Source organism: Ascaphus truei, chromosome 4 (assembly GCF_040206685.1).
Source record: "Ascaphus truei isolate aAscTru1 chromosome 4, aAscTru1.hap1, whole genome shotgun sequence".
Taxonomy (NCBI): domain Eukaryota; kingdom Metazoa; phylum Chordata; class Amphibia; order Anura; family Ascaphidae; genus Ascaphus; species Ascaphus truei.
In genome coordinates, this window is record NC_134486.1 from 9669964 (window position 1) to 9694307 (window position 24344).

At 51.3% G+C, this 24344-nt stretch overlaps 1 protein-coding gene across 6 annotated transcripts in view; it reads right to left on the reverse strand.

The window, feature by feature from the left end:
- LOC142492573 (DNA (cytosine-5)-methyltransferase 3A-like) overlaps positions 1-24344 on the reverse strand; it is a 348275-nt gene that overhangs the window by 161898 nt on the left and 162033 nt on the right. For all 6 annotated transcript variants that reach the window (XM_075595320.1, XM_075595319.1, XM_075595316.1 and 3 more), the window contains exon 4: positions 358-1456. In XM_075595320.1, coding sequence (XP_075451435.1) covers positions 358-1456 — 1099 coding nt within the window. The remainder of the gene's footprint in view (positions 1-357; positions 1457-24344) is intronic.

The following is a 24344-nucleotide window of genomic DNA, read 5'->3' on the forward strand; positions in this document are numbered from 1 at the left end:
CAGATTGTTCCAGTTTCAATCTGTGCGGATGAATCCAAAACTGCCATTGGATACAATCCCGCTGGTGCGTGCGAACCCTGCAATCCTGAGGACGCGGATTGTCGGTGACAACAGCAAAAAAATCCAGAAAAGACGAATCGCGGAAATTCGCGGAACAAAAGAACTGGTCGATCCGAAGCAGATACAAATCCGTCCATCTCTGTTCAGGACCACGGCCAGCCCCCATCAGATTGTCGGAGTGGGGCACGTGGTTAAATATGAGTGACGCATTTATCATAAACCCTTTCCTGCCAGATGCTTCCTAATTAACAAACCCGTTTCTATTCATCACATGTTCATCAGCAGTTACACACTTACTTTTCTCGGAGATGTCTGGTAGGTTCATCCTTCCTCTCTTCTTGGGGTTAGAGATCATCAGAACATCGTACTCTTCCATATCCTGCGGGTCCTGCCCGTCATTGGGTGTGCAACGCCCGTTCTCCAGCACAGGGGCCGTTTCCCCGTCTCTGGGACCTTCCAACGGGTACTCACAGGTCTTCCTGTCCCGTGGGACCAGCTCGGGATAGTCACAGGTCTTCCTGTCCCGTGGGACCAGCTCGGGATAGTCACAGGTCTTCCTGTCCCGTGGGACCAGCTCGGGGTACTCACAGGTCTTCCTGTCCCGTGGGATCAGCTCGGGATAGTCACAGGTCTTCCTGTCCTGTGGGATCAGCTCGGGGTATTCACAGGTTTTCCTGTCCCGTGGGATCAGCTCGGGGTACTCACAGGTTTTCCTGTCCCGTGGGACCGGCTCGCGGTACTCACAGGTCTTCCTGTCCCGTGGGACCGGCTCGGGATAGTCACAGGTCTTCCTGTCCCGTGGGACTGGCTCGGGATAGTCACAGGTATTCCTGTCCCGTGGGATCAGCTCGGGGTACTCACAGCTCTTCCTGTCCCGTGGGACCGGCTCGGGATAGTCACAGGTCTTCCTGTCCCGTGGGACTGGCTCGGGATAGTCACAGGTCTTCCTGTCCCGTGGGATCAGCTCGGGGTACTCACTGGTTTTCCTGTCCCGTGGGATCAGCTCGGGGTACTCACTGGTTTTAACGTCCCGTGGGATCAGCTCGGGGTACTCACTGGTTTTAACGTCCCGTGGGATCAGCTCGGGGTACTCACAGGTCTTCCTGCCCCTTGGGATCAGCTCGGGGTACTCACTGGTTTTCCTGTCCTGTGGGATCAGCTCGGGGTACTCACTGGTTTTCCTGTCCCTTGGGATCAGCTCGGGGCACTCACTGGTTTTCTTGTCCCTTGGGATCAGCTCGGGGCCGGCTTTATCCTGGGAGGGTCTCTCAGGTTTGCGTTGGGTGGTGTCCCTCTCCACCTCTCCATTGTGCACAGAACCCAGGTGGCTGGTGTTTGGGGACGAGTGGCACTTAGGGACTGAGGCAATATCTTTGGATGCATTGACAATTTCCACCTAGACAGAGACAGAAACCACAAAATAATGTTATCTCCTAGACCTACAGTTGATCTTTTGTGTTCGATAATCATATAAATCACATCACTTCATTAAAAAGGTGCAAACCCAGGCAGCCAGTCAAAACAAATCTTTTGAAAACAATTTAACAATCTAATTCCCCCGAGAAATCTAACCATGCCAAGAGCAAGTATCTGGCTGCTTTTGGTTCTCCGAAAATGAAAGTGTTGCATTTATTAGGAGCCGCTGAATAGAAGTGCCAATCAACTGCTGTCATTCCGCTTAGAGCCAGGGGCGCCCAAAGTGGGGGCGGGAGATTTTCCGGGGGGCACGGTGGATACAGAGGTCCCACGCTCTCTCCCAAGACATTTAAATGAAATGCCGGGGAACCGCGCCAGGCCTCTGCAGCTTCTCTTACCTGGTCTTCGACGACGCGTCACCATAGTAACCTGGCATCAAATGATGGTGCGTTGCCAAGGCAATGTGACGTCACATGAACCCGCGGTGTCATTTGACGCCGAAGCCGAGCAGGAGGTGACCAGGCAGGGAGGCGCAGGATCAAAACTTTGCGCACCCCTGACTTAGACTACCCTGTCCTTACAAGAATGTCACTAAAAACAAGGTCAGGAGGTCGGGGGGTGTTGTCTGTGCAAACCCTTGTTGAACGCGCAGTGACAGGCAAAGGGGAGGAGCCAGAGGAAATCCCACCCGAGTCTCAGCTCACCGTGCTTACAAACTCATTCTAACTAATCATTTAAAAATGCGGAAAAGGGCAGATTTTGGTTTTAAAAAGTCATCAATACTCTTAAAGCATGTCATTGCAATTAGTACCCGTATACTACAAAGTATGTACACTGCACTACAGGATATCCCAAATAGATGGACGTTTTAGCAGCCCCACTCATAGTAATACTCTTATTAAGCTTGTTCAGATCCTAGCATTAACAGTTTGTTACTGGAGCTGTTCCCAAAAGCCCCTGATTAAAACCAGGACAAGCGCCAAAACCACTCACAGAATGGGTGGGCTTCTCTGGACTTATTTTGCATTTTTTAATGGGGTTCTACTACCCTGCTTAAAACATATTTGTAACATGGCCAGCCCATCTAAATGAGCTACATGTGACAGCTTGTTTCTACAATTACTACAACAGTATGCACAGGTCTCAGGTTGGTGCAAAGGGTATCACAGCCTGATGTTTCATGGGGCTCAAAAGAGAGAAGGCGGATTTGAGTTAAAGCGCCTGCCCTTCCCCTTGGCAGGGTTGCCCATGTTTGCACTTTGCCGGGACCCCATATGCAGACCAAGTATTTGGAATACCCAGAGAACCTACATTCCTGCCCGCGTGTTTTCCAAACACCCCCATGTGTGACTGGAAGCCAGGTTACCACCCCCGGAAACCGGCAGAAACACGAAGCATGAACTGCTTAAATCAAAGCGCATTGTGGGGGTCACTTCCCACGCCCGAGCTGCAGAAGCCCTGGTTGCAATTATGCCTGATTCGGACTGAAGCAACGGGAGGGGTTTGTACGACGCAAGAAAAACGCCAAGCTGGCAGTTATAAACAGGCAACGTGCTTTACTCTTTCACTGCTGGAGGGCCCTGTCCGTACACCTGCGTAGAGCACAAACCGTCACTCAGTTGCATACACAAACCAGTGTGAGCGGGGAAGCAGCGAGTAGGGACAAACCAGTGTGAGAGGGGAAGCAGCGAGTAGGGACAAACCAGTGTGAGAGGGGAAGCAGCGAGTAGGGACAAACCAGTGTGAGAGGGGAAGCAGCGAGTAGGGACAAACCAGTGTGAGCGGGGAAGCAGCGAGTAGAGACAAACCAGTGTGAGCGGGGAAGCAGCGAGTAGAGACAAACCAGTGTGAGCGGGGAAGCAGCGAGTAGGGACAAACCAGTGTGAGCGGGGAAGCAGCGAGTAGGGACAAACCAGTGTGAGAGGGGAAGCAGCGAGTAGGGACAAACCAGTGTGAGCGGGGAAGCAGCGAGTAGAGACAAACCAGTGTGAGCGGGGAAGCAGCGAGTAGAGACAAACCAGTGTGAGCGGGGAAGCAGCGAGTAGGGACAAACCAGTGTGAGCGGGGAAGCAGCGAGTAGGGACAAACCAGTGTGAGAGGGGAAGCAGCGAGTAGGGACAAACCAGTGTGAGAGGGGAAGCAGCGAGTAGGGACAAACCAGTGTGAGAGGGGAATCAGCGAGTAGGGACAAACCAGTGTGAGAGGGGAAGCAGCGAGTAGGGACAAACCAGTGTGAGAGGGGAAGCAGCGAGTAGGGACAAACCAGTGTGAGAGGGGAATCAGCGAGTAGGGACAAACCAGTGTGAGCGGGGAAGCAGCGAGTAGGGACAAACCAGTGTGAGAGGGGAAGCAGCGAGTAGGGACAAACCAGTGTGAGAGGGGAATCAGCGAGTAGGGACAAACCAGTGTGAGCGGGGAAGCAGCGAGTAGGGACAAACCAGTGTGAGCGGGGAAGCAGCGAGTAGGGACAAACCAGTGTGAGAGGGGAAGCAGCGAGTAGGGACAAACCAGTGTGCGCGGGGAAGCAGCGAGTAGGGACAAACCAGTGTGAGCGGGGAAGCAGCGAGTAGAGACAAACCAGTGTGAGAGGGGAAGCAGCGAGTAGGGACAAACCAGTGTGAGAGGGGAAGCAGCGAGTAGGGACAAACCAGTGTGAGAGGGGAAGCAGCGAGTAGGGACAAACCAGTGTGAGCGGGGAAGCAGCGAGTAGGGACAAACCAGTGTGAGAGGGGAAGCAGCGAGTAGGGACAAACCAGTGTGCGCGGGGAAGCAGCGAGTAGGGACAAACCAGTGTGAGCCGGGAAGCAGCGAGTAGGGACAAACCAGTGTGAGCCGGGAAGCAGCGAGTAGGGACAAACCAGTGTGAGCCGGGAAGCAGCGAGTAGAGACAAACCAGTGTGAGCGGGGAAGCAGCGAGTAGGGACAAACCAGTGTGAGCGGGGAAGCAGCGAGTAGGGACAAACCAGTGTGAGAGGGGAAGCAGCGAGTAGGGACAAACCAGTGTGAGCGGGGAAGCAGCGAGTAGAGACAAACCAGTGTGAGCGGGGAAGCAGCGAGTAGAGACAAACCAGTGTGAGCGGGGAAGCAGCAAGTAGGGACAAACCAGTGTGAGCGGGGAAGCAGCGAGTAGGGACAAACCAGTGTGAGAGGGGAAGCAGCGAGTAGGGACAAACCAGTGTGAGAGGGGAAGCAGCGAGTAGGGACAAACCAGTGTGAGAGGGGAATCAGCGAGTAGGGACAAACCAGTGTGAGAGGGGAAGCAGCGAGTAGGGACAAACCAGTGTGAGAGGGGAAGCAGCGAGTAGGGACAAACCAGTGTGAGAGGGGAATCAGCGAGTAGGGACAAACCAGTGTGAGCGGGGAAGCAGCGAGTAGGGACAAACCAGTGTGAGAGGGGAAGCAGCGAGTAGGGACAAACCAGTGTGAGAGGGGAATCAGCGAGTAGGGACAAACCAGTGTGAGCGGGGAAGCAGCGAGTAGGGACAAACCAGTGTGAGCGGGGAAGCAGCGAGTAGGGACAAACCAGTGTGAGAGGGGAAGCAGCGAGTAGGGACAAACCAGTGTGCGCGGGGAAGCAGCGAGTAGGGACAAACCAGTGTGAGCGGGGAAGCAGCGAGTAGAGACAAACCAGTGTGAGAGGGGAAGCAGCGAGTAGGGACAAACCAGTGTGAGAGGGGAAGCAGCGAGTAGGGACAAACCAGTGTGAGCGGGGAAGCAGCGAGTAGGGACAAACCAGTGTGAGCGGGGAAGCAGCGAGTAGGGACAAACCAGTGTGAGAGGGGAAGCAGCGAGTAGGGACAAACCAGTGTGAGAGGGGAATCAGCGAGTAGGGACAAACCAGTGTGAGAGGGGAAGCAGCGAGTAGGGACAAACCAGTGTGAGAGGGGAAGCAGCGAGTAGGGACAAACCAGTGTGAGAGGGGAATCAGCGAGTAGGGACAAACCAGTGTGAGCGGGGAAGCAGCGAGTAGGGACAAACCAGTGTGAGAGGGGAAGCAGCGAGTAGGGACAAACCAGTGTGAGAGGGGAATCAGCGAGTAGGGACAAACCAGTGTGAGCGGGGAAGCAGCGAGTAGGGACAAACCAGTGTGAGCGGGGAAGCAGCGAGTAGGGACAAACCAGTGTGAGAGGGGAAGCAGCGAGTAGGGACAAACCAGTGTGCGCGGGGAAGCAGCGAGTAGGGACAAACCAGTGTGAGCGGGGAAGCAGCGAGTAGGGACAAACCAGTGTGAGCGGGGAAGCAGCGAGTAGGGACAAACCAGTGTGAGCGGGGAAGCAGCGAGTAGGGACAAACCAGTGTGAGAGGGGAAGCAGCGAGTAGGGACAAACCAGTGTGAGCGGGGAAGCAGCGAGTAGGGACAAACCAGTGTGAGAGGGGAAGCAGCGAGTAGGGACAAACCAGTGTGCGCGGGGAAGCAGCGAGTAGGGACAAACCAGTGTGAGCCGGGAAGCAGCGAGTAGGGACAAACCAGTGTGAGCCGGGAAGCAGCGAGTAGGGACAAACCAGTGTGAGCCGGGAAGCAGCGAGTAGGGACAAACCAGTGTGAGCCGGGAAGCAGCGAGTAGGGACAAACCAGTGTGAGCAGGGAAGCAGCGAGTAGGGACAAACCAGTGTGAGCCGGGAAGCAGCGAGTAGGGACAAACCAGTGTGAGCCGGGAAGCAGCGAGTAGGGACAAACCAGTGTGAGCAGGGAAGCAGCGAGTAGGGACAAACCAGTGTGAGCGGGGAAGCAGCGAGTAGGGACAAACCAGTGTGAGCGGGGAAGCAGCGAGTAGGGACAAACCAGTGTGAGCGGGGAAGCAGCGAGTAGGGACAAACCAGTGTGAGCGGGGAAGCAGCGAGTGGGGACAAACCAGTGTGAGAGGGGAATCAGCGAGTAGGGACAAACCAGTGTGAGAGGGGAATCAGCGAGTAGGGACAAACCAGTGTGAGAGGGGAAGCAGCGAGTGGGGACAAACCAGTGTGAGCGGGGAAGCAGCGAGTAGGGACAAACCAGTGTGAGAGGGGAATCAGCGAGTAGGGACAAACCAGTGTGAGCGGGGAAGCAGCGAGTAGGGACAAACCAGTGTGAGAGGGGAAGCAGCGAGTAGGGACAAACCAGTGTGAGCGGGGAAGCAGCGAGTATGGACTATCCCAGTTCCGAGCATTTTTCGGGGGATAATGTAGGAACTTGGGCCAATGTGGTGAAGTTTTGGGTCAAAACACACTGCGTGGTTTTCTATGGAAGAAAACGTGGGTGAGTAATGGGACTTTGTATTGAGACGGGCGGTGCAGGTTGTCCCTGTTGCATTGTACCGGGTTGGTATAAGATACGCGTGGCTTTCACATTCTCAGCAGTCCCACTAATGATACATTATAACTCACCGAAGAAGAAAACGGGCGAGCTCAATGTTCACATCACTGCCTTTGGAGTAGGTGTTTTGAATGCCAGTGGCATCGCAATGGGATGACGTGGTTCAGGGCAGAGACTTGTGCCTGATACGGTCTATGTACAGTGCTTTATAGAAGGGAATACAATAATCCTATGCCAAGGAAAGCTAGTTGTGCACAGTGCCACGTATTCCCCGATCAGATAACAGAGCTAAGGAACAGCTGAGTATTAAGAAGCAGACGGATCCCAGATCTGAATCCCAGACTCCGTTCTCCGGTGTGCCTCAGGAACAAAGAGGGTAAGCTCTTTGGGGCTGCAAATCCTATCCAAGATACGAGAACATTACTGGGACATGTATGTAATTGTTGGCACGCGCTATATTAGACAACATGACAGTTGTAGGCTGTAAAGATGATCTGCTAAGGGGGTGTTCAAAGTAGGACTGCCAAGGAAACAATGAAAACTTGTTGCTGATTACATTGTGTACCCCACATTTCCCCCGCGTACCCCACATTTCCCCCGCGTACCCCACATTTCCCCTGCGTACCCCACATTTCCCAGTGTAACCCACATGTTCCATTCTTATTCTTGGGAATGTAAACACAAAAAAAACATTCACAGTAGGTCCATATTTGTCTTCTGCAACGAGACACCCCAGTGCCCATTGACGTGAATGGGTTGAAGGTGTCTTTTAGCGCTGGAAGGTGCCTTAATGCAGAAGACTGCTTAGTAAATATGCCCCTTAATCTATCCATTCATTTCTTTAAAGAAGATTAAACAAAAGTCGCTATGCAGCCATTTTTCTCCCAGGATCCTCTATGCAGGGGTCTCCCCGTGCCCATAAAGAGGCTGGCAGCTGTCCCTGGGGGCAGGAATACTGTAAATTAAATGCACTGCTCCAGGGATTTGCTGAGAACATTTAAAATAGACATACAGTACTGTATCAACGTGACTAATAAAGAAGATTGTTACATGTAAGTGGTATAATATGCATTAGAACTATAAAACATGTCACTGTTCTTCCTATACCTTCACATCATGAGTACAAATCATGTATGGTGCTCTATTGAACCCCATTTTTATTCACAGGATTGTGTAATCATTCCATGTGGGCATCTAGTAATATCGTGCTGGTGAGCTAATCAGTAATAGTGACCTCAATGGTCATTGTTACTGATTGGCTCACTGGCAGCTTCCTGTTGGCAGAGGTTCTTATATCCCAGATCTGCAGGTCCATCGCAGGTCCATCTCTCCTGAACCAGGGGGCCTCCAGCTTCAGGAAAATAGAAGCACTGCTCCACAGACAAAAAAAGAACGTACTTTATACGAGTCAAGAAGATGCATGTTAAGACCAGCCATTCATATGAACATTAACGCAGCACTTATAATGACTATTTATGTGAGAGCCACATATTCCCATCACCAGCGCTGCTCTGTGTGAAGACTTACATTGGGCCAGAGCCGCTAACACGGGAGGGGGGAAGCACTAAGACAACTGTTCGGAACCAGGCTACGAGGGGGCCGGAATTTGGGTCCAGTTTCTGTTATCGTCCACCTGGATGGGCCTCTGCCTTGCTGCTGACAGGTACAGAGGGCCCTCGTATTCAACAACTTGTAGGGCCCACCGAACTCCCCCACCCCAGCTCAACAACTTGTAGGGCCCACCTAACTCCCCCACCCCAGCTCATCAACTTGTAGGGCCCACCAAACTCCCCCACTCCAGCTCAACAACTTGTAGGGCCCACCTAACTCACCCACCCCAGCTCAACAACTTGTAGGGCCCACCTAACTCCCCCACCCCAACAACTTGAAGGGCCCAGCAAAATCTCCATTGAACAACTTGAAGGGTCCACCTAACCCACCCCTGGCTGAACAAGCCGTCAGCCCCCCACATCCCCTTTGGTCTTCACCCTGAGGACCTTGTACATGAGTTCTCTCAGGCATGCTGTGTACCTGTCCTTACCAGCCCTCTCATGATCTTATGTCTACACACCAGCGGGTGGCAGGTCCCATTAAGTGAATGTGGCTGCCATGTGTTGCTCATGTTTGTTCTCCATACACAGCCACATTGAGCCTCAAATCCCTTAACAGATCAAGTGAGGGCAGTAAGGGAAGAATGTAAATAATAGAGCAGACTGGGTATCGGGGAAAATAACAGGGCCGCAGGAACATCTGGTCCATGTTACTGAGTGTCTGTACCAGCTGGGGAGGTGTTTTATACATATATAAAAAAGGAGACAGACCTGCACACGCAATGAGCTATATAACACATCGGAGAACAGCGGTGTCCCCGCTGGTATTAGGTCACAGGCCAGGGGGTTAACCTCTTCCCTGCCGGCAGCCAGGTTGTTCTCAGCTGGTCACAGGTTAAAAGGACAAGCGGCAGCTAGGGCTGATTTTTAACCTCTTTCCTGCCAGCAACTCGCTGGTTGCAATGGCAGCCAGGGGGTTAAACTAGGACAAGAGATATAAAGGACTGATCTGGCCGAAACTCTCCTCTAATGAAAAGGTCCTGGCAGCTGTCCCTTTAACACGGTGCCTGCAGGCGCAATGCTCTGCAGACTTTTCTGGCGGCGAAAGAGTTCATGTGGAATGAAGAAGGGATTATGTTACACCAGAGTTGCTCAACTCCAGTCTTCAAGACCTCCCCCCCCCCCCCCAACAGGTCAGGTTTTCAGGATATCCCTGCTTTAGCACTGGCGGCTCAACCAGTGCTGTGCTGAAGCAGGGATAGCCCCAATACCTTGCCTGTTGTTGGCACTTGAGGAATGGAGTTGGCCAACCCTGGATCAGACAATGTGGGGGGGGAGATTCATTTACCGTGGTCAATCTTAGAGCGATTTCCAAGAACCAATGTGGCTCGCAGAGAAACCTCTAGGACTAAAGACTGCTAATAAGACGCCATGCGTTCTATATAGTCCCTGCTGCGATGGTTAGGGCAGTAACCCCACAGGTCCATATACACCCGGCAGGCAGAGTTCACATTAACACATACATTTGCAAACATTGTTCTGACTTATAACAAATTATTGTAGCAGTTCAGAGCAAACAGGTCATGGGAAAAGCCCGTCTCTCTCCCCCTGAGACGGGCGTCAGGCCCCAGGACTCACTCATGCTGTTTATAAGGCTCCCACAATGGCTTTTAAATGATGTTCTAGAGACTGTGATTTACATTTATACTGCGTAATAGAAGATTCAATATATCAAAGCCCTAATTTGCACTCATTTACCACCATACATCATTCATCTTTAAATATCGGACTGTGGCAGAGAAGCCGATAAATAATACCCATAATTGAATAGATCTGTAAGACAAAATGGCGCTGTGAGATCCCCTATAAAAAAAGAGCCCTGGTTATACAGAGTGGGGATCAAAAGGGTTTCATCCTGAATACACCCCAAAAAGCATTGACAGCTATACCCACATTCAGAAATATCACCCTCCAAGGACTGAAACCAGAGCCAAAAATGGCCTTTTAATAAACAGAGTCCAGACGGCATTGAAGTTTATGAGGGGATACGGCCTCATTAACCCAGCGAGTCCCTGCATAACTTTGCAAAGGAGATCTTATTACGTTTTGCTGCCAGTGACCTGCAACAAAGACTGGTAAATGTCTCATTAAACATGTTCCAACACTTACCCCAGTTATTCATGACGAGCTGGGAGTGTCCCCCACCCTGTTCTAACATACCCTTCTCTCCTCCTCCCCATTCTGCTCTCACATACCCTTCTCTGCCCCCCTCCCCATTCTGTTCTCACATACCCTTCTCTCCCCCCTCCCCATTCTGTTCTCACATACCCTTCTCTCCCCCCTCCCCATTCTGCTCTCAGATACCCTTCTCTCCCCCTCCCCATTCTGTTCTCACATACCCTTCTCTCCCCCCTCCCCATTCTGCTCTCAGATACCCTTCTCTCTCCCCTCCCCATTCTGTTCTCACATATCCTTCTCTCCCCCCTCCCCATTCTGCTCTCACAAACCCTTCTCTCCCCCTTCCCCATTCTGCTCTCACAAACCCTCCTCTCCCCCATGTACAACTTTCTCTGGGCATAAATCAGTCTCTGTGCTAAACCTGTCCTCAGTTATTAAGGTGGCTGGGGACAGGAGAGTAAGTGGCCTGGAGCTAATGTGGGGCATAAAGCCAGGCGGCTCCTCTAACTGCAATGAAAAGGGTGAAAGAGCAGGAGGCTTTGTGGTGTACTGCAGGGGTACCCCTGCTTCAGCAAAGGTGGCTCAATCAGTCCGTGCTTCAGCACAGCTGGCTCAATCAGAGCCTCCGTCTTTGACGGAGCCTCTGATTGAGCCAGCTGTGCTGAAGCTGGGATATTCTTAAAACCTGACCTGTTGGAGGGCTTCAGGACTGGAGTTGAGCCCTCCTGGTGTAGTGGTTAAAGGTGCTGTCCCAGGTGGTATGTTTAATGGGCTAATGATGCACTTCCATTTAGAACCAAATTAAATAAACAATCCCAGAATAAACGAATGATTTAAAGACGGATCTGTAAGGGCATCAATCCCCTAGTTATACTCTATTAAAAGGCGCAGTCCCTCATCGGACTGGTAAACTAATACTGGCAGTGACACGTTTACTGAGTTTCATCTGGTTGACTGATGCATTTTTACCATGACCCCGCCGTGTGTGTGAATGTGTGTACACAGACACCCACCCACAATCAGTCACCTACTCACCCAGTCAGTCATAGTCACCCATCCAGTCAGTCATAGTCACCCATCCAGTCAGTCATAGTCACCCATCCAGTCAGTCATAGTCACCCATCCAGTCAGTCATAGTCACCCATCCAGTCAGTCATAGTCACCCATCCAGTCAGTCATAGTCACCCATCCAGTCAGTCATAGTCAACCATCCAGTCAGTCATAGTCACCCATCCAGTCAGTCATAGTCACCCATCCAGTCAGTCATAGTCAACCATCCAGTCAGTCATAGTCACCATAGGGTTGCCAGGTGTCCGGTTTTCACCCGGACAGGCCAGTAATTCCGTTGTCTGTCCGGTATAAAATCGGAGATAATACCGGACACATATGTTTCCGGTATTACCATTTTTGCGGTGGCGGAGGGCAGCGCGAGGGCGGAGGGCAGCGCGAGGGCAGGCAGTGCAGAGAGTAGTACTGAGACTGGGGGCGGGCAGGAGCACTCGTGTGTGTGTGTCTCTGTGCAGCCTGTTCCTGATTGGAGGAGCGGAGAGCCAATCAGAGGACAGCGGGCCAGAGACGTCTGTGTCCTTCCTGGCAATAAGGTAAGGACACAGATTGGGGGTGGGTGAGATGGTGACAGGATGGGGGGACCATAGTGAGTCTGGGGGGGCAGGGTGAGATAGTGACAGGTTGGGGGGGCGAGGGTGAGATGGTGACAGGTTGGGGGGGCGAGGGTGAGATGGTGACAGGATGGGGGGGGCGAGGGTGAGATGGTGACAGGATGGGGGGGGCGAGGGTGAGATGGTGACAGGACGAGGGGGGGGGTGCAAGGTGAGATGGTGACAGGATGGGGGGGGCGAGGGTGAGATGGTGACAGGATGTGGGGGCGAGGGTGAGATGGTGACAGGACGAGGGGGGGGGGCAGGGTGAGATGGTGAGAGGATGGGGGGCCAGGGTGAAACGGTGACAGGATGGGGGGGGGGCAGGGTGAGATGGTGAGATGATGGGGGGGGGGGCAGGGTGAGATGGTGAGAGGATGAAATGGTGAAAGGATGGGGGGGGCCAGGGTAAGATGATGGGGGGGCCAGGGTGAGAGGATGGGGGGCAGGGTGAGAAGATGATGGGGGGCAGGGTGAGATGATGATGGGGAGGGAATAAGATGATAATGGGGGGGGATAAAATGGTGATGGGGGCCAGCCTGGGGAGATGAGATCATGATGATGGGGGATATTTTAAATGTATTGGGGAGGTTGGGGTATATTTTAAATGTATTGGGTAGGTTGGGGTATATTTTAAATGTATTGGGGAGGTGGGGGTATATTTATATGTTTTGGGGAGGTGGGGGTATATTTTATATGTATTGGGGAGGTGGGGGTATATGTATATGTATTGGGGAGGTAGGGGTATATTTATATGTATTGGGGGGGTGGGGGTATATTTTATATGTATTGGGGAGGTGGGGGTATATTTATATGTATTGGGGGGGTGGGGGTATATTTATATGTATTGGGGAGGTGGGGGTATATTTATATGTATTGGGGAGGTGGGGGTATATTTATATGTATTGGGGAGGTGGGGGTATATTTATATGTATTGGGGGGGTGGGGGTATATTTTATATGTATTGGGGAGTTGGGGGTATTTTTTATATGTATTGGGGAGGTGGGGGTATTTTTTATATGTATTGGGGAGATGGGGGTATTTTTTAAAAATGTATTTGGGGGAGGTGGGGGTATTTTTTAAATGTATTCGGGGGGCGTGGGGGTGTTTTTTTAAATGTATTTTGGGGGCGTGGGGGTATTTTTTATATGAATTTGGGGGGCGTGGGGGTATTTTTGATATGAATTTGGGGGGCGTGGGGGTATTTTTTATATGTGTTCGGGGGGGCATGGGGGTATATTTATATATGTGTTCGGGGGGGCGTGGGTGTCCAGTATTTTTGGTAACCCTAGTCACTCACCCAAGTGTCAGTCAGTCACCCTATCACCCCTCCCCCGCCCCCCCCCTGTATCTGGATATAACACACACACACACACACACACACACACACACACACACACACACACACACACACACACACACACACACACACACACACACACACACACACACACACACACACACACACAGTATAAATGTAATACAATAAATAAGCATGTCAAAAACGAATGCTATTAGTTCTTACTAGGAATTTATTCTATTTTTTTTTAAACCGGGGCTAGGGGCGGGGCTGGGGGGCAAGAAGATTTTTGGGTGATTTGTCAAGCACTGCTTATAAGTATTGTTAATCCACTTGTTAAAGTTAGTAAACAGCATGGTGAGCGGAGACCTGAGAGGGTATCACTCCCTCTCACTCCTCCCTTTAGTGTAAAGTTAAACCAAAGTACAGCCACAGTCCACTTCTCCCCTCTCCCCCTCCTATCTCTTTCTCACCCCCCCCCTCTCTCTCTCATCCCCCCCTCTCTCTCTCATCCCCCACTCTCTCTCTTCTTCCCCCTTCCCCCCCCCCTCTCACCCCCCTGTTCCCCCCCCCCCCTCTCCCTCTCTGATATGGACAGGGTAGACTAGAGAAACACTAACACTTTATTTACAAATACTCCCCCATGCAGATGCTCCTAAGAAATGCAAATATATAATGAATTTGCTAAGGGAGAAAGGCAGCCACATGCTTTAGTATTGTGCTACCAGTTTCCGGAAGGCAGAGTATGACCTTGTTTATAAATGGTTGTTTTTTTGGCTGGCTGTGTGGGATTACACCTTTAACATAATCACCTCCAGATATAGTTCAGTCTATCCTGTCCCAACAGGCACGTGGTTAATAGCAGAGAGTGACAGGGGATGGTACATGTGACTCCCCTTTACACACACCTCATGAATATTATAAACTAGCTGAGAGACCCGGCGTTGCCCGGGATGTAAATGCGTAATAGGTAGTATTATTTATAAATGGTGGAACAATAGGTGACTATTTGGAGGGGATGGGAGGGAGGGAGAGTGGACAGGAGGGGGGGAGAGTGGACAGGGGGGAGAGTGGACAGGAGGGGGGGAGAGTGGACAGGAGGGGGGGGAGAGTGGACGGGGGGGGGAGAGTGGACAGGAGGGGGGGGGTGACAGTGGACAGGAGGGGGGGGAGAGTGGACAGGGGGGGGAGAGTGGACAGGAGGGGGGGTGACAGTGGACAGGAGGGGGGGTGACAGTGGCCAGGAGGGGGGGAGAGTGGACAGGAGGGGGGGGAGAGTGGACAGGAGGGGGGTGACAGTGGACAGGAGGGGGGTGACAGTGGACTGGAGGGGGGGGCAGTGGACAGGAGGGGGGGGCAGTGGACAGGAGGGGGGTTGGTTTGGTTTAAATTGACGGGTCCCTCCTCTCCCCTCCCCCTGTATCTTTCTCCGCTCCTGACCCCCCCCCCCCCCACCCCCCATGTGTAGCTCCGGTCCCCACTCTACAGTGTCTGAGACACAGTGTAACAGACACACACACACACGCACACAGACACACACACAGTGTCCCACACACACACTGTCACGCTGTGACACACACACACATAGACACAGACACACACTCACTCACTCACACACTCACACACACTCACACACACTCACCTCTCCTTCTGGCCGCCGCCATGTTAGTTAGTCCGCGAGGGAGGAAGGGGTCCTTCCTTCCGCCGCCATCTTAGGTGCCGCGTGGCAGCGGTAGGCTGCCCTGGCCAATGCCTGTCCCCGCGCCAGGGAGGTGAGCGGGAGGTGAGGGGAGGTGAGCGGGAGGTGAGGGGAGGTGAGTGGAGGGAGCGGGAGGTGGGTGGAGGGAGCGGGAGGTGAGTGGAGGCAGCGGGAGGTGAGTGGAGGCAGCGGCAGGCTGCCCTGCCCACTGCCTGTCCCCGCGCCGGGGAGGGAGTTGAGCGGGAGGGAGGTTAGGTGCCGCGTGGCAGCGGTAGGCTGCCCTGGCCAATGCCTGTCCCCGCGCCAGGGAGGTGAGCGGGAGGTGAGGGTAGGTGAGTGGAGGGAGCGGGAGGTGGGTGGAGGGAGCGGGAGGTGAGTGGAGGCAGCGGCAGGCTGCCCTGCCCACTGCCTGTCCCTGCGCCGGGGAGGGAGTTGAGCGGGAGGGAGGTGAATGGAGAGGGAGGTGAATGGAGAGGGAGGTGAATGGAGCGGGAGGTGGAGGGAGTTGAGCGGGAGGGAGGTGAGTGGAGCGGGAGGTGGAGGGAGGTGAGTGGAGAGGGAGGTGTGTGTGATGGGGGGGGGGGGAGAGGACAGAGAGGTGTGTGTGTGTGTGTGTGTGTGTGTGTGTGTGTCCCCTTTGGCCCGTCACTCCGCCTCAGGCCAATGAGAGGTGTGCGGGTCGGCCCAAGGGACCAATGAGATTTCCCCTAGGGACACCGGACATCCAGGCAGGCAGGCAGGCAGGCATGCATGCAGGCAGGCAGGCAAACATACAGTGCTTTCACTAATATAGTATAAGATACACAGCAGACAGATAAAGGTGCCGGCACCTCTGCCAAGGCCTCGGGTGTGTGTTTTTGGTGGAAGGGCGTTGGAATTGAGGTGCAGAATCGCGACTGGCGGCGGATTCATCAGCTGATTAGGAAATGACAATGATGTCTGATGGATGAGGGTATAGGCTGCATCATGTTATTGCCACAAGGAAGGCCTCTATTTTTGGAACAGGCAATGCGGGTTTAACCCTTTTGCTGCCAGATGAGCCTGCAATGGGTTACGGTGGCAGTCCTGCCCAGGACCCAAGTGTACTGTAATGGCAGTGTCATGGCTAAACATGTGAAGTTGTAGTGGAGCACTACTCACAAACACAATGCATCTGCCACGGGAGCGCCGTTCTTCTCCAACACAGGGGATCACATAAATCAGTGTTTTTCAACCAGGGTTTCCTGCAACTATTACCAAATACAGAAGAATTTACAATGCATCTGATCTCAGAGGCGCTATTAGAGAGGGTTGGGGTACCTTACACTGCATCTGATCTCAGAGGCGCTATTAGAGAGGGTTGGGGTACCTTACACTGCATCTGATCTCAGAGGCGCGACTAGAGAGGGTTGGGGTTCCTTACAATGCATCTGATCTCAGACGTGCTATTAGAGAGAGTTGGGGTTCCTTACAATGCATCTGATCACAGACGCGCTATTGGAGAGGGTTGAGGTTCCTTACAATGCATCTGATCTCAGACCTGCTATTAGAGAGGATTGGGGTTCCTTACAATGCATCTGATCTCAGACACGCTATTAGAGAGGGTTGGGGTTCCTTACAATGCATCTGATCTCAGACGCGCTATTGGAGAGGGTTGAGGTTCCTTACAATGCATCTGATCTCAGACCTGCTATTAGAGAGGATTGGGGTTCCTTACAATGCATCTGATCTCAGACGCGCTATTAGAGAGGGTTGGGATTCCTTACAATGCATCTGATCTCAGAGGCGCTATTAGAGAGGGTTGGGGTACCATACACTGCATCTGATCTCAGACGCGCGACTAGAGAGGGTTGGGGTTCCTTACAATGCATCCGATCTCAGACACGCTATTAGAGAGGGTTTGGGTTCCTTACAATGCATCTGATCTCAGACGCGCTATTAGAGAGAGTTGGGGTTCCTTAACATGCATCTGATACCAGATGAGCTATTACAGAGGGTTGGGGTTCCTTACAATGCATCTGATCTCAGGCGCGCTATTAGAGAGGGTTGGGGTTCCTTACAATGCATCTGATCTCAGACGTGCTATTAGAGAGGGTTGGGGTTCCTTACAATGCATCTGATCTCAGACGTGCTATTAGAGAGGATTGGGGTTCCTATAATACATCTGATACCAGACGTGCTATTAGAGAGGGTTGGGGTTCCTTACAATGCATCTGATCTCAGACACGCTATTAGAGAGGGTTGGGGTTGCTTACAATGCACCTGATCTCAGACGCACTTTTAGAGAGGATTGGGGTTCCTTACAATGCATCTGATCTCAGATGCGCTATTAGAGAGGGTTGGGGTTCCTTACAATGCATCTGATACCAGACGTGCTATTAGAGAGGGTTGGGGTTCCTTACAATGCATCTGATCACAGACGCGCTATTGGAGAGGGTTGAGGTTCCTTACAATGCATCTGATCTCAGACCTGCTATTAGAGAGGATTGGGGTTCCTTACAATGCATCTGATCTCAGACACGCTATTAGAGAGGGTTGGGGTTCCTTACAATGCATCTGATCTCAGATGCGCTATTGGAGAGGGTTGAGGTTCCATACAATGCATCTGATCTCAGACCTGCTATTAGAGAGGATTGGGGTTCCTTACAATGCATCTGATCTCAGACGCGCTATTAGAGAGGGTTGGGGTTCCTTACAATGCATCTGATCTCAGACGCGCTATTAGAGAGGGTTGGGGTTCCTTACAATGCATCTGATCTCAGACGCGCTATTAGAGAGGGTTGGGGTTCCTTACAATGCATCTGATCTCAGACGCACTATTAGAGAGGATTGGGGTTCCTTACAATGCATCTGATCTCAGACCCGCTATTAGAGAGGGTTGGGGTTCCTTACAATGCATCTGATCTCAGACGCGCTACTAGAGAGGGTTGGGGTTCCTTACAATGCATCTGATCTCAGACGCGCTATTAGAGAGGGTTGGGGTTCCTTACAATGCATCTGATCTCAGACGCGCTATTAGAGAGGATTGGGGTTCCTTACAATGCATCTGATCTCAGACCCGCTATTAGAGAGGATTGGGGTTCCTTACAATGCATCTGATCTCAGACGCGCTATTAGAGAGGGTTGGGGTTCCTTACAATGCATCTGATTTCAGACACGCTATTAGAGAGGGTTGAGGTTCCTTACAATGCATCTGATCTCAGACGCTCTATTAGAGAGGGTTGGGGTTCCTATAATACATCTGATACCAGACGTGCTATTAGAGAGGGTTGGGGTTCCTTACAATGCATCTGATCTCAGACACGCTATTAGAGAGGGTTGGGGTTGCTTACAATGCACCTGATCTCAGACGCACTTTTAGAGAGGATTGGGGTTCCTTACAATGCATCTGATCTGATTAGGTAGGAGGGAGAGGAGGGGAGTAGGAGAGTGAGAGAGGAGGGGAGTGGGAGTGAGAGAGGAGGGGAGTAGGAGAGAGAGAGAGAGAGAGAGAGAGAGAGAGAGAGAGAGAGGGTAGTAGGAGTGAGAGAGAGGGGGCATAGGAGAGAGAGGAGGGGAGTAGGAGAGAGAGAGAGGAGGGGAGTGAGAGAGGGGGTAGTAGGAGTGAGAGAATGGGAGAGAGAGAGAGAGGAGGGTGTAGGAGAGAGGAGGGGAGTAGGAGAGAGAGAGAGGAGGGGAGTAGGATTGAGAGAGAGAGGAGGGGAGTGAGAGCGAGGAGGGGAGTAAGAGAGCAAGAGAGATGGGGAGGAGGGGAGGAGGAGAGAGGAGGGTGTAGGAGAGAGGAGGGGAGTAGGAGCGAGAAGAGGGGAGTAGGAGAGAGAGAGGAGGGGACTAGGAGTGAGAAAGAAGAGGGCTGTAGGCGTGAGAGGGAGGAGGGGCGTAAGATTGAGAGAGGAGGGGAGTAGGATTGAGAGAGGAGGGGCGTAGGATTGAGAGAGGAGGGCGTAGGATTGAGAGAGGAGGGGAGTAGGATAGAGAGGAGGGGAGTAGGATAGAGAGAGGAGGGGAGTAGGATTGAGAGAGAGAGGAGGGGAGTGAGAGAGAGGAGGGGAGTGAGAGCGAGGAGGGGAGTAAGAGCGAGAGAGATGGGGAGGAGGGAGGAGGAAAGAGGAGGGGAGGAGGAGAGAGAGGAGGAGGGGAGTAGGAGAGAGAGGAGGAGGGGAGTAGGAGCGAGGAGGGGAGTGAGAGAGAGGGGGTTATAGGAGAGAGGGGGTAGTAGGAGTGAGAGAGAGGAGGGGAGTAGGAGAGAGGGGGTAGTAGGAGAGAGAGAGAAGGGGAGTATTTTAGTGGTGGTTCTGTAACTCACGTTAGGATCTATTTTTGCCAGCCTCATCTTAACTGCTGTACATACAGTCTGCACATCCGTACTGCTGTACCTACAGTCTGCACACCCTTACTGCTGTACCTACAGTCTGCACACCCTTACTGCTGTACCTACAGTCTGCACACCCTTACTGCTGTACTTACAGTCTGCACACCTTTACTGCTGTACCTACAGTCTGCACACCCATACTGCTGTACTGTACCTACAGTCTGCACACCCTAACTGCTGTACCAACAGTCTGCACACCCTTACTGCTGTACCTACAGTCTGCACACCCGTACTACTGTACCTAGTGTGCACACCCTTACTGCTGTACCTACAGTCTGCACACCCTTACTGCTGTACCTACAGTCTGCACACCCATACTGCTGTACCTACAGTCTGCACACCCTAACTGCTGTACCTACAGTCTGCACACCCTTACTGCTGTACCTACAGTCTGCACACCCGTACTGCTGTACCTACAGTCTGCACACCCTTACTACTGTACCTAGTCTGCACACCCTTACTGCTGTACCTACAGTCTGCACACCCTTACTGCTGTACCTACAGTCTGCACACCCATACTGCTGTACCTACAGTCTGCACACCCTTACTGCTGTACCTACAGTCTGCACACCCTTACTACTGTACCTAGTCTGCACACCCTTACTGCTGTACCTACAGTCTGCACACCCTTACTGCTGTACCTACAGTCTGCACACCCTTACTGCTGTACCTACAGTCTGCACACCCTTACTGCTGTACCTACAGTCTGCACACCCGTACTGCAGAGAAATACATGACTTTATTACGCATTTCTGTAGAAGAAATCTCCAATGCTATTGTTTTGCACAAGACTTCTAAATCACCAGGCCCGGGCGGATTTTTTGCCAACAAAAGTATTAGTACGTTTATCTGTTGCCATGGCAACGCGACATCAGAACGCAGAAGCCGAGGTATGGAAGGGGGGGGGGGAGCCGGCAGGGGGGCGCAGGGGAAAAGGATTGCTCACCCCTGCCGCAGAAGAGAATTCAGCACATATTTGATCTACAATACAAACAACAATAATACCCTTAACAAGCGCTAATCTACAATGTGCAATTAAATCACAATAGTGTGAAAATAGCAATAGGATGGTGATGTGAATGTGATCACTCAATGTGAGTGAAAACCACTTCTAAGTGGTGTAAACTGCCAGGGAAACTAATAAACAGATTTTCCCAACCTGTGAAACAAATGCAAATACAAAATAAAAGTCCCGGCGCTACAAATGTCCCAGATACCGTGATCCAAATGGAAAGTCCCAGATGAAAAATTCTCAGATGGATGGTACAGGATATTTTCACAGAGTCCCAGGGTGTTGATAAGTCCCTTTAACGATGTCCGCAGTGATTCTGTGACATTGTGTCAATCCTCTGTTCCTGCATGGACATGCCTGGCTTGCGTCCCCTGTGAGTGCTGGTCGCTGCATGGAATAAGAGATCACTGCTGCCGGTCACGTGGGATCCGTGAAACACTGAGGCAGAGCAGAGACACAGTTACAGATTCTCTCCCTCGAACACACAAGATAATATCTTGTAAGTAGGGTTTCTTTGTCCGTTGGTTCAGATTGGGGTCAGGAGTAGTGGAATACTGCGCAATTGGTGTGTACCTCTTATGTTTCCCCAGAATCACTGCGGACATCGTTAAAGGGACTTATCAACACCCTGGGACTCTGTGAAAATATCCTGTACCATCCATCTGAGAATTTTTCATCTGGGACTTTCCATTTGGATCACGGTATCTGGGACATTTGTAGCGCCGGGACTTTTATTTTGTATTTGCACATATTTGATCTATTCTCAAGGCGTTCTACTGTTGAGAAATGGTTTCTCGCTAAACCCACATGACGGGGCAGAATACAGACTCTTAGCACGGTCATTATGCCGAAAGTGAATTATATTCGAATTACCCCGTCCCTTTCACAAAAAAATGTTCATCAAAATGAATGAACTTGTTAACTCCTTTATCTGGCTGAACAACCCACCTAGAATTGCTCTTAAACAATGAATGCTGCAAAAAAACAAGGACGCCTAACGTGCCGACCTTCCCGTTATATCGTAAAGCTCTCACTTGGGTATTAATACTTGGGCATTAATCAGGGCTCTAATGCATATACTCTTATCCAGGTATTAATTATTACTTGGTCATGCATTACTTGGGTTAAATCAAGATTTGAATCTAGAAACTCCTCCCTGGGTATTAATACTGTTGTGTTAGATCTGGGCTCTAATGCATATACTCTTACTTGGGTATTATTACTTGGCCAAGGATTACTTGTGTTAGATCAGGACTCTAATTCAGATACTCCTACCTGGGTATTACTAGAAAATGCATTATTTGTCCCAGGCCTGTACTGAATATATTTTTCCATCACCATTGTTACCTATAAAAGGTCAGAATCAGCCCATACGCATGACCTCTTATAAGGCGTTATCGGGTTTGGTTAAGCGTTTTTATCACGTCTCCTAACCTTTTACATTGACTTCTATGGGATCACATTGTATTTAAAGTTTGGCCGCGGTGGGTAAATATCGGTACTTTATACATGTTACCCAGAATCCTTCTTCACAGATTTCCAATGATCTGTATGAGGAAGATGTTTCCGAAGCGTAATCTTGTGAACCCCAGCTCTGAATGTGCGCGTCACACAGGACCTCGCGCCTGCCTCCAACACGTACACATGTTTTACTGGACAAACCGCATCTCATTGGTGCAATGAGAAGCTGGGGAAAGGCACAGACGTCCCTATTCCACGGCAAAGGATTTCTGCTGATGGGGTTAAAGCGTTTAGACCGCCGTCTCGCGCACAATCTGTGGTTTCATTGCTGCGGAGAGTTGCCGGGACGCCCAGAAAACGTCATCTCCAAAATCTTAATAAACCTTGAAAATGGAGAAGAAATGTCTGATTGACACCCCCGCCCCTCCCCTCTCCCCCCGCCCCTCTCCTCCCCTCCCCCCATATAGAGAGGCCACAAAAAAAAACCTATTTGCAATGTACAGTACTTCTCTCATAGTATTTTTGCCACTGTGATGGCTTTCTGTTCTTTCGTGGGGAAAAATCTTTGCCTTTAGATCAGTTGTATTTGTCTACGGGAGACAATTCGTATTTACAAAATTTTGTTGTTTTTTTGCCAATGTCGGATTGCACCGGTAAAGCAGCCGTCCCCCCTACTCGGTTTTGTCCACCCCCCAATTTTTAGTAAAGGACGTTAACTTGAGGGGTCCCGCACACCTAAACACTCCTATTTTCAGCTCCAGGGACTGCCAGTTTTGCCAGTTACATACCAGTCAAGTTACCGGGTTTAAATCTCCCTCCAGGGGAAACAAAATGGCTGCCAAATGTCAGGCCAATAAACTGCAACATCATCAGTTATGGCTTCCTATTGGATGGCCATTTTATCCCCTATAAATACCAGTAAGTATCTCAGGGACGGGCGCTCCAGAGCTGGAAATAGTGGGGTTCAGCCCTGGAGGACCCAGGTTCCAATCCTGTACTATGCCTTTAAGCCCTGCTCCCCCATATTACAGAGGTACTCCTAATCGATATAGAGGTACTTGTAATCAACATAGAGGTGATACTCCTCACCTATATAGAGGTACTCCTCACTATTACAGAGATGATACTCCTCACCTATATAGGTACTCCCCGCCATTACAGAGATGATACTCCTCACCTATATAGATACTCCTCGCTATTACAGAGTTGATACTCCTCACCTATATATATGCTCCTTGCCATTACAGAGTTGATACTCCTCACCTATATAGATACTCCTCGCTATTACAGAGATGATACTCCTCACCTATATAGATACTCCTCGCTATTACAGAGATGATACTCCTCACCTATATAGATACTCCTCGCTATTACAGAGGTGATACTCCTCACCTATATAGATACTCCTCGCTATTACAGAGTTGATACTCCTCACCTATATAGATACTCCTTGCCATTACAGAGTTGATACTCCTCACCTATGTAACGGGTTTCCCCCCCCCCAATCTCACATTGGCCCGGGTAATCTAACCAATCCCCATTACGTGATCGTGTATGGTGGTGCACCTGCAAGTAACAGGACTCCTGAGTCTCCCGCTTGGTGTTATAGAGGATGGCAGCAGGACAGGTATCTGAGGTAGTGGGTACGAGTCCAACTTACTTCACGTGCAGCGCCTCCACCTCATCAGTATCTATGCTTCCGCAGGGAGATGGTCCTGGTGAGGAACTCCTTCTCGGTGGTGACTGCCACTGTAGAGTAATCTCACACTCACACAGTGGGGGTTTCTTTGAACATGACATATTTATTGTAGGTTGTGATGTAGCAGACTGCCCCATGCAGCTGCCGGCTCTAGCCGCACATCTCTCCGTGCTGTCCCTTTGCCAGGTACGCCCTCCCGTCTTGCAGTGGGTTTCCCTTTCTCCTAGGGAGATCACCACTGCGCCAGGTCCCTGGACACAGTGTGACTTAGACAGACTTTATTGGTCACTCTGCTCCCGCTAGTTACAGCACTAGGGTCACAAAAGTATTCCTCCAATCCTTTATGCCGTAGCATACATTTTACCAGCTGCTTCACACAACTGCTGGCTAACACCACACTAACTAACAGTGCTGTGCCCTTTATACCTCAGGGGGCAGGCGCATCTCTGATGTCACTATCCAGGGACTCAGAGCATACAGCCACTCCCTTCCTTACACAGGGCACCACACCAGGGTGTGAGGGAAAACCTCCATAACTACTGTTGGCAGGCCTGTACTTACCAGGACTTAATGCCAACAGGGAACATGTACGCAGTCATTATTATGCATGGCTACACCTATATAGATACTCCTCGCTATTACAGAGATGATACTCCTCACCTACAGT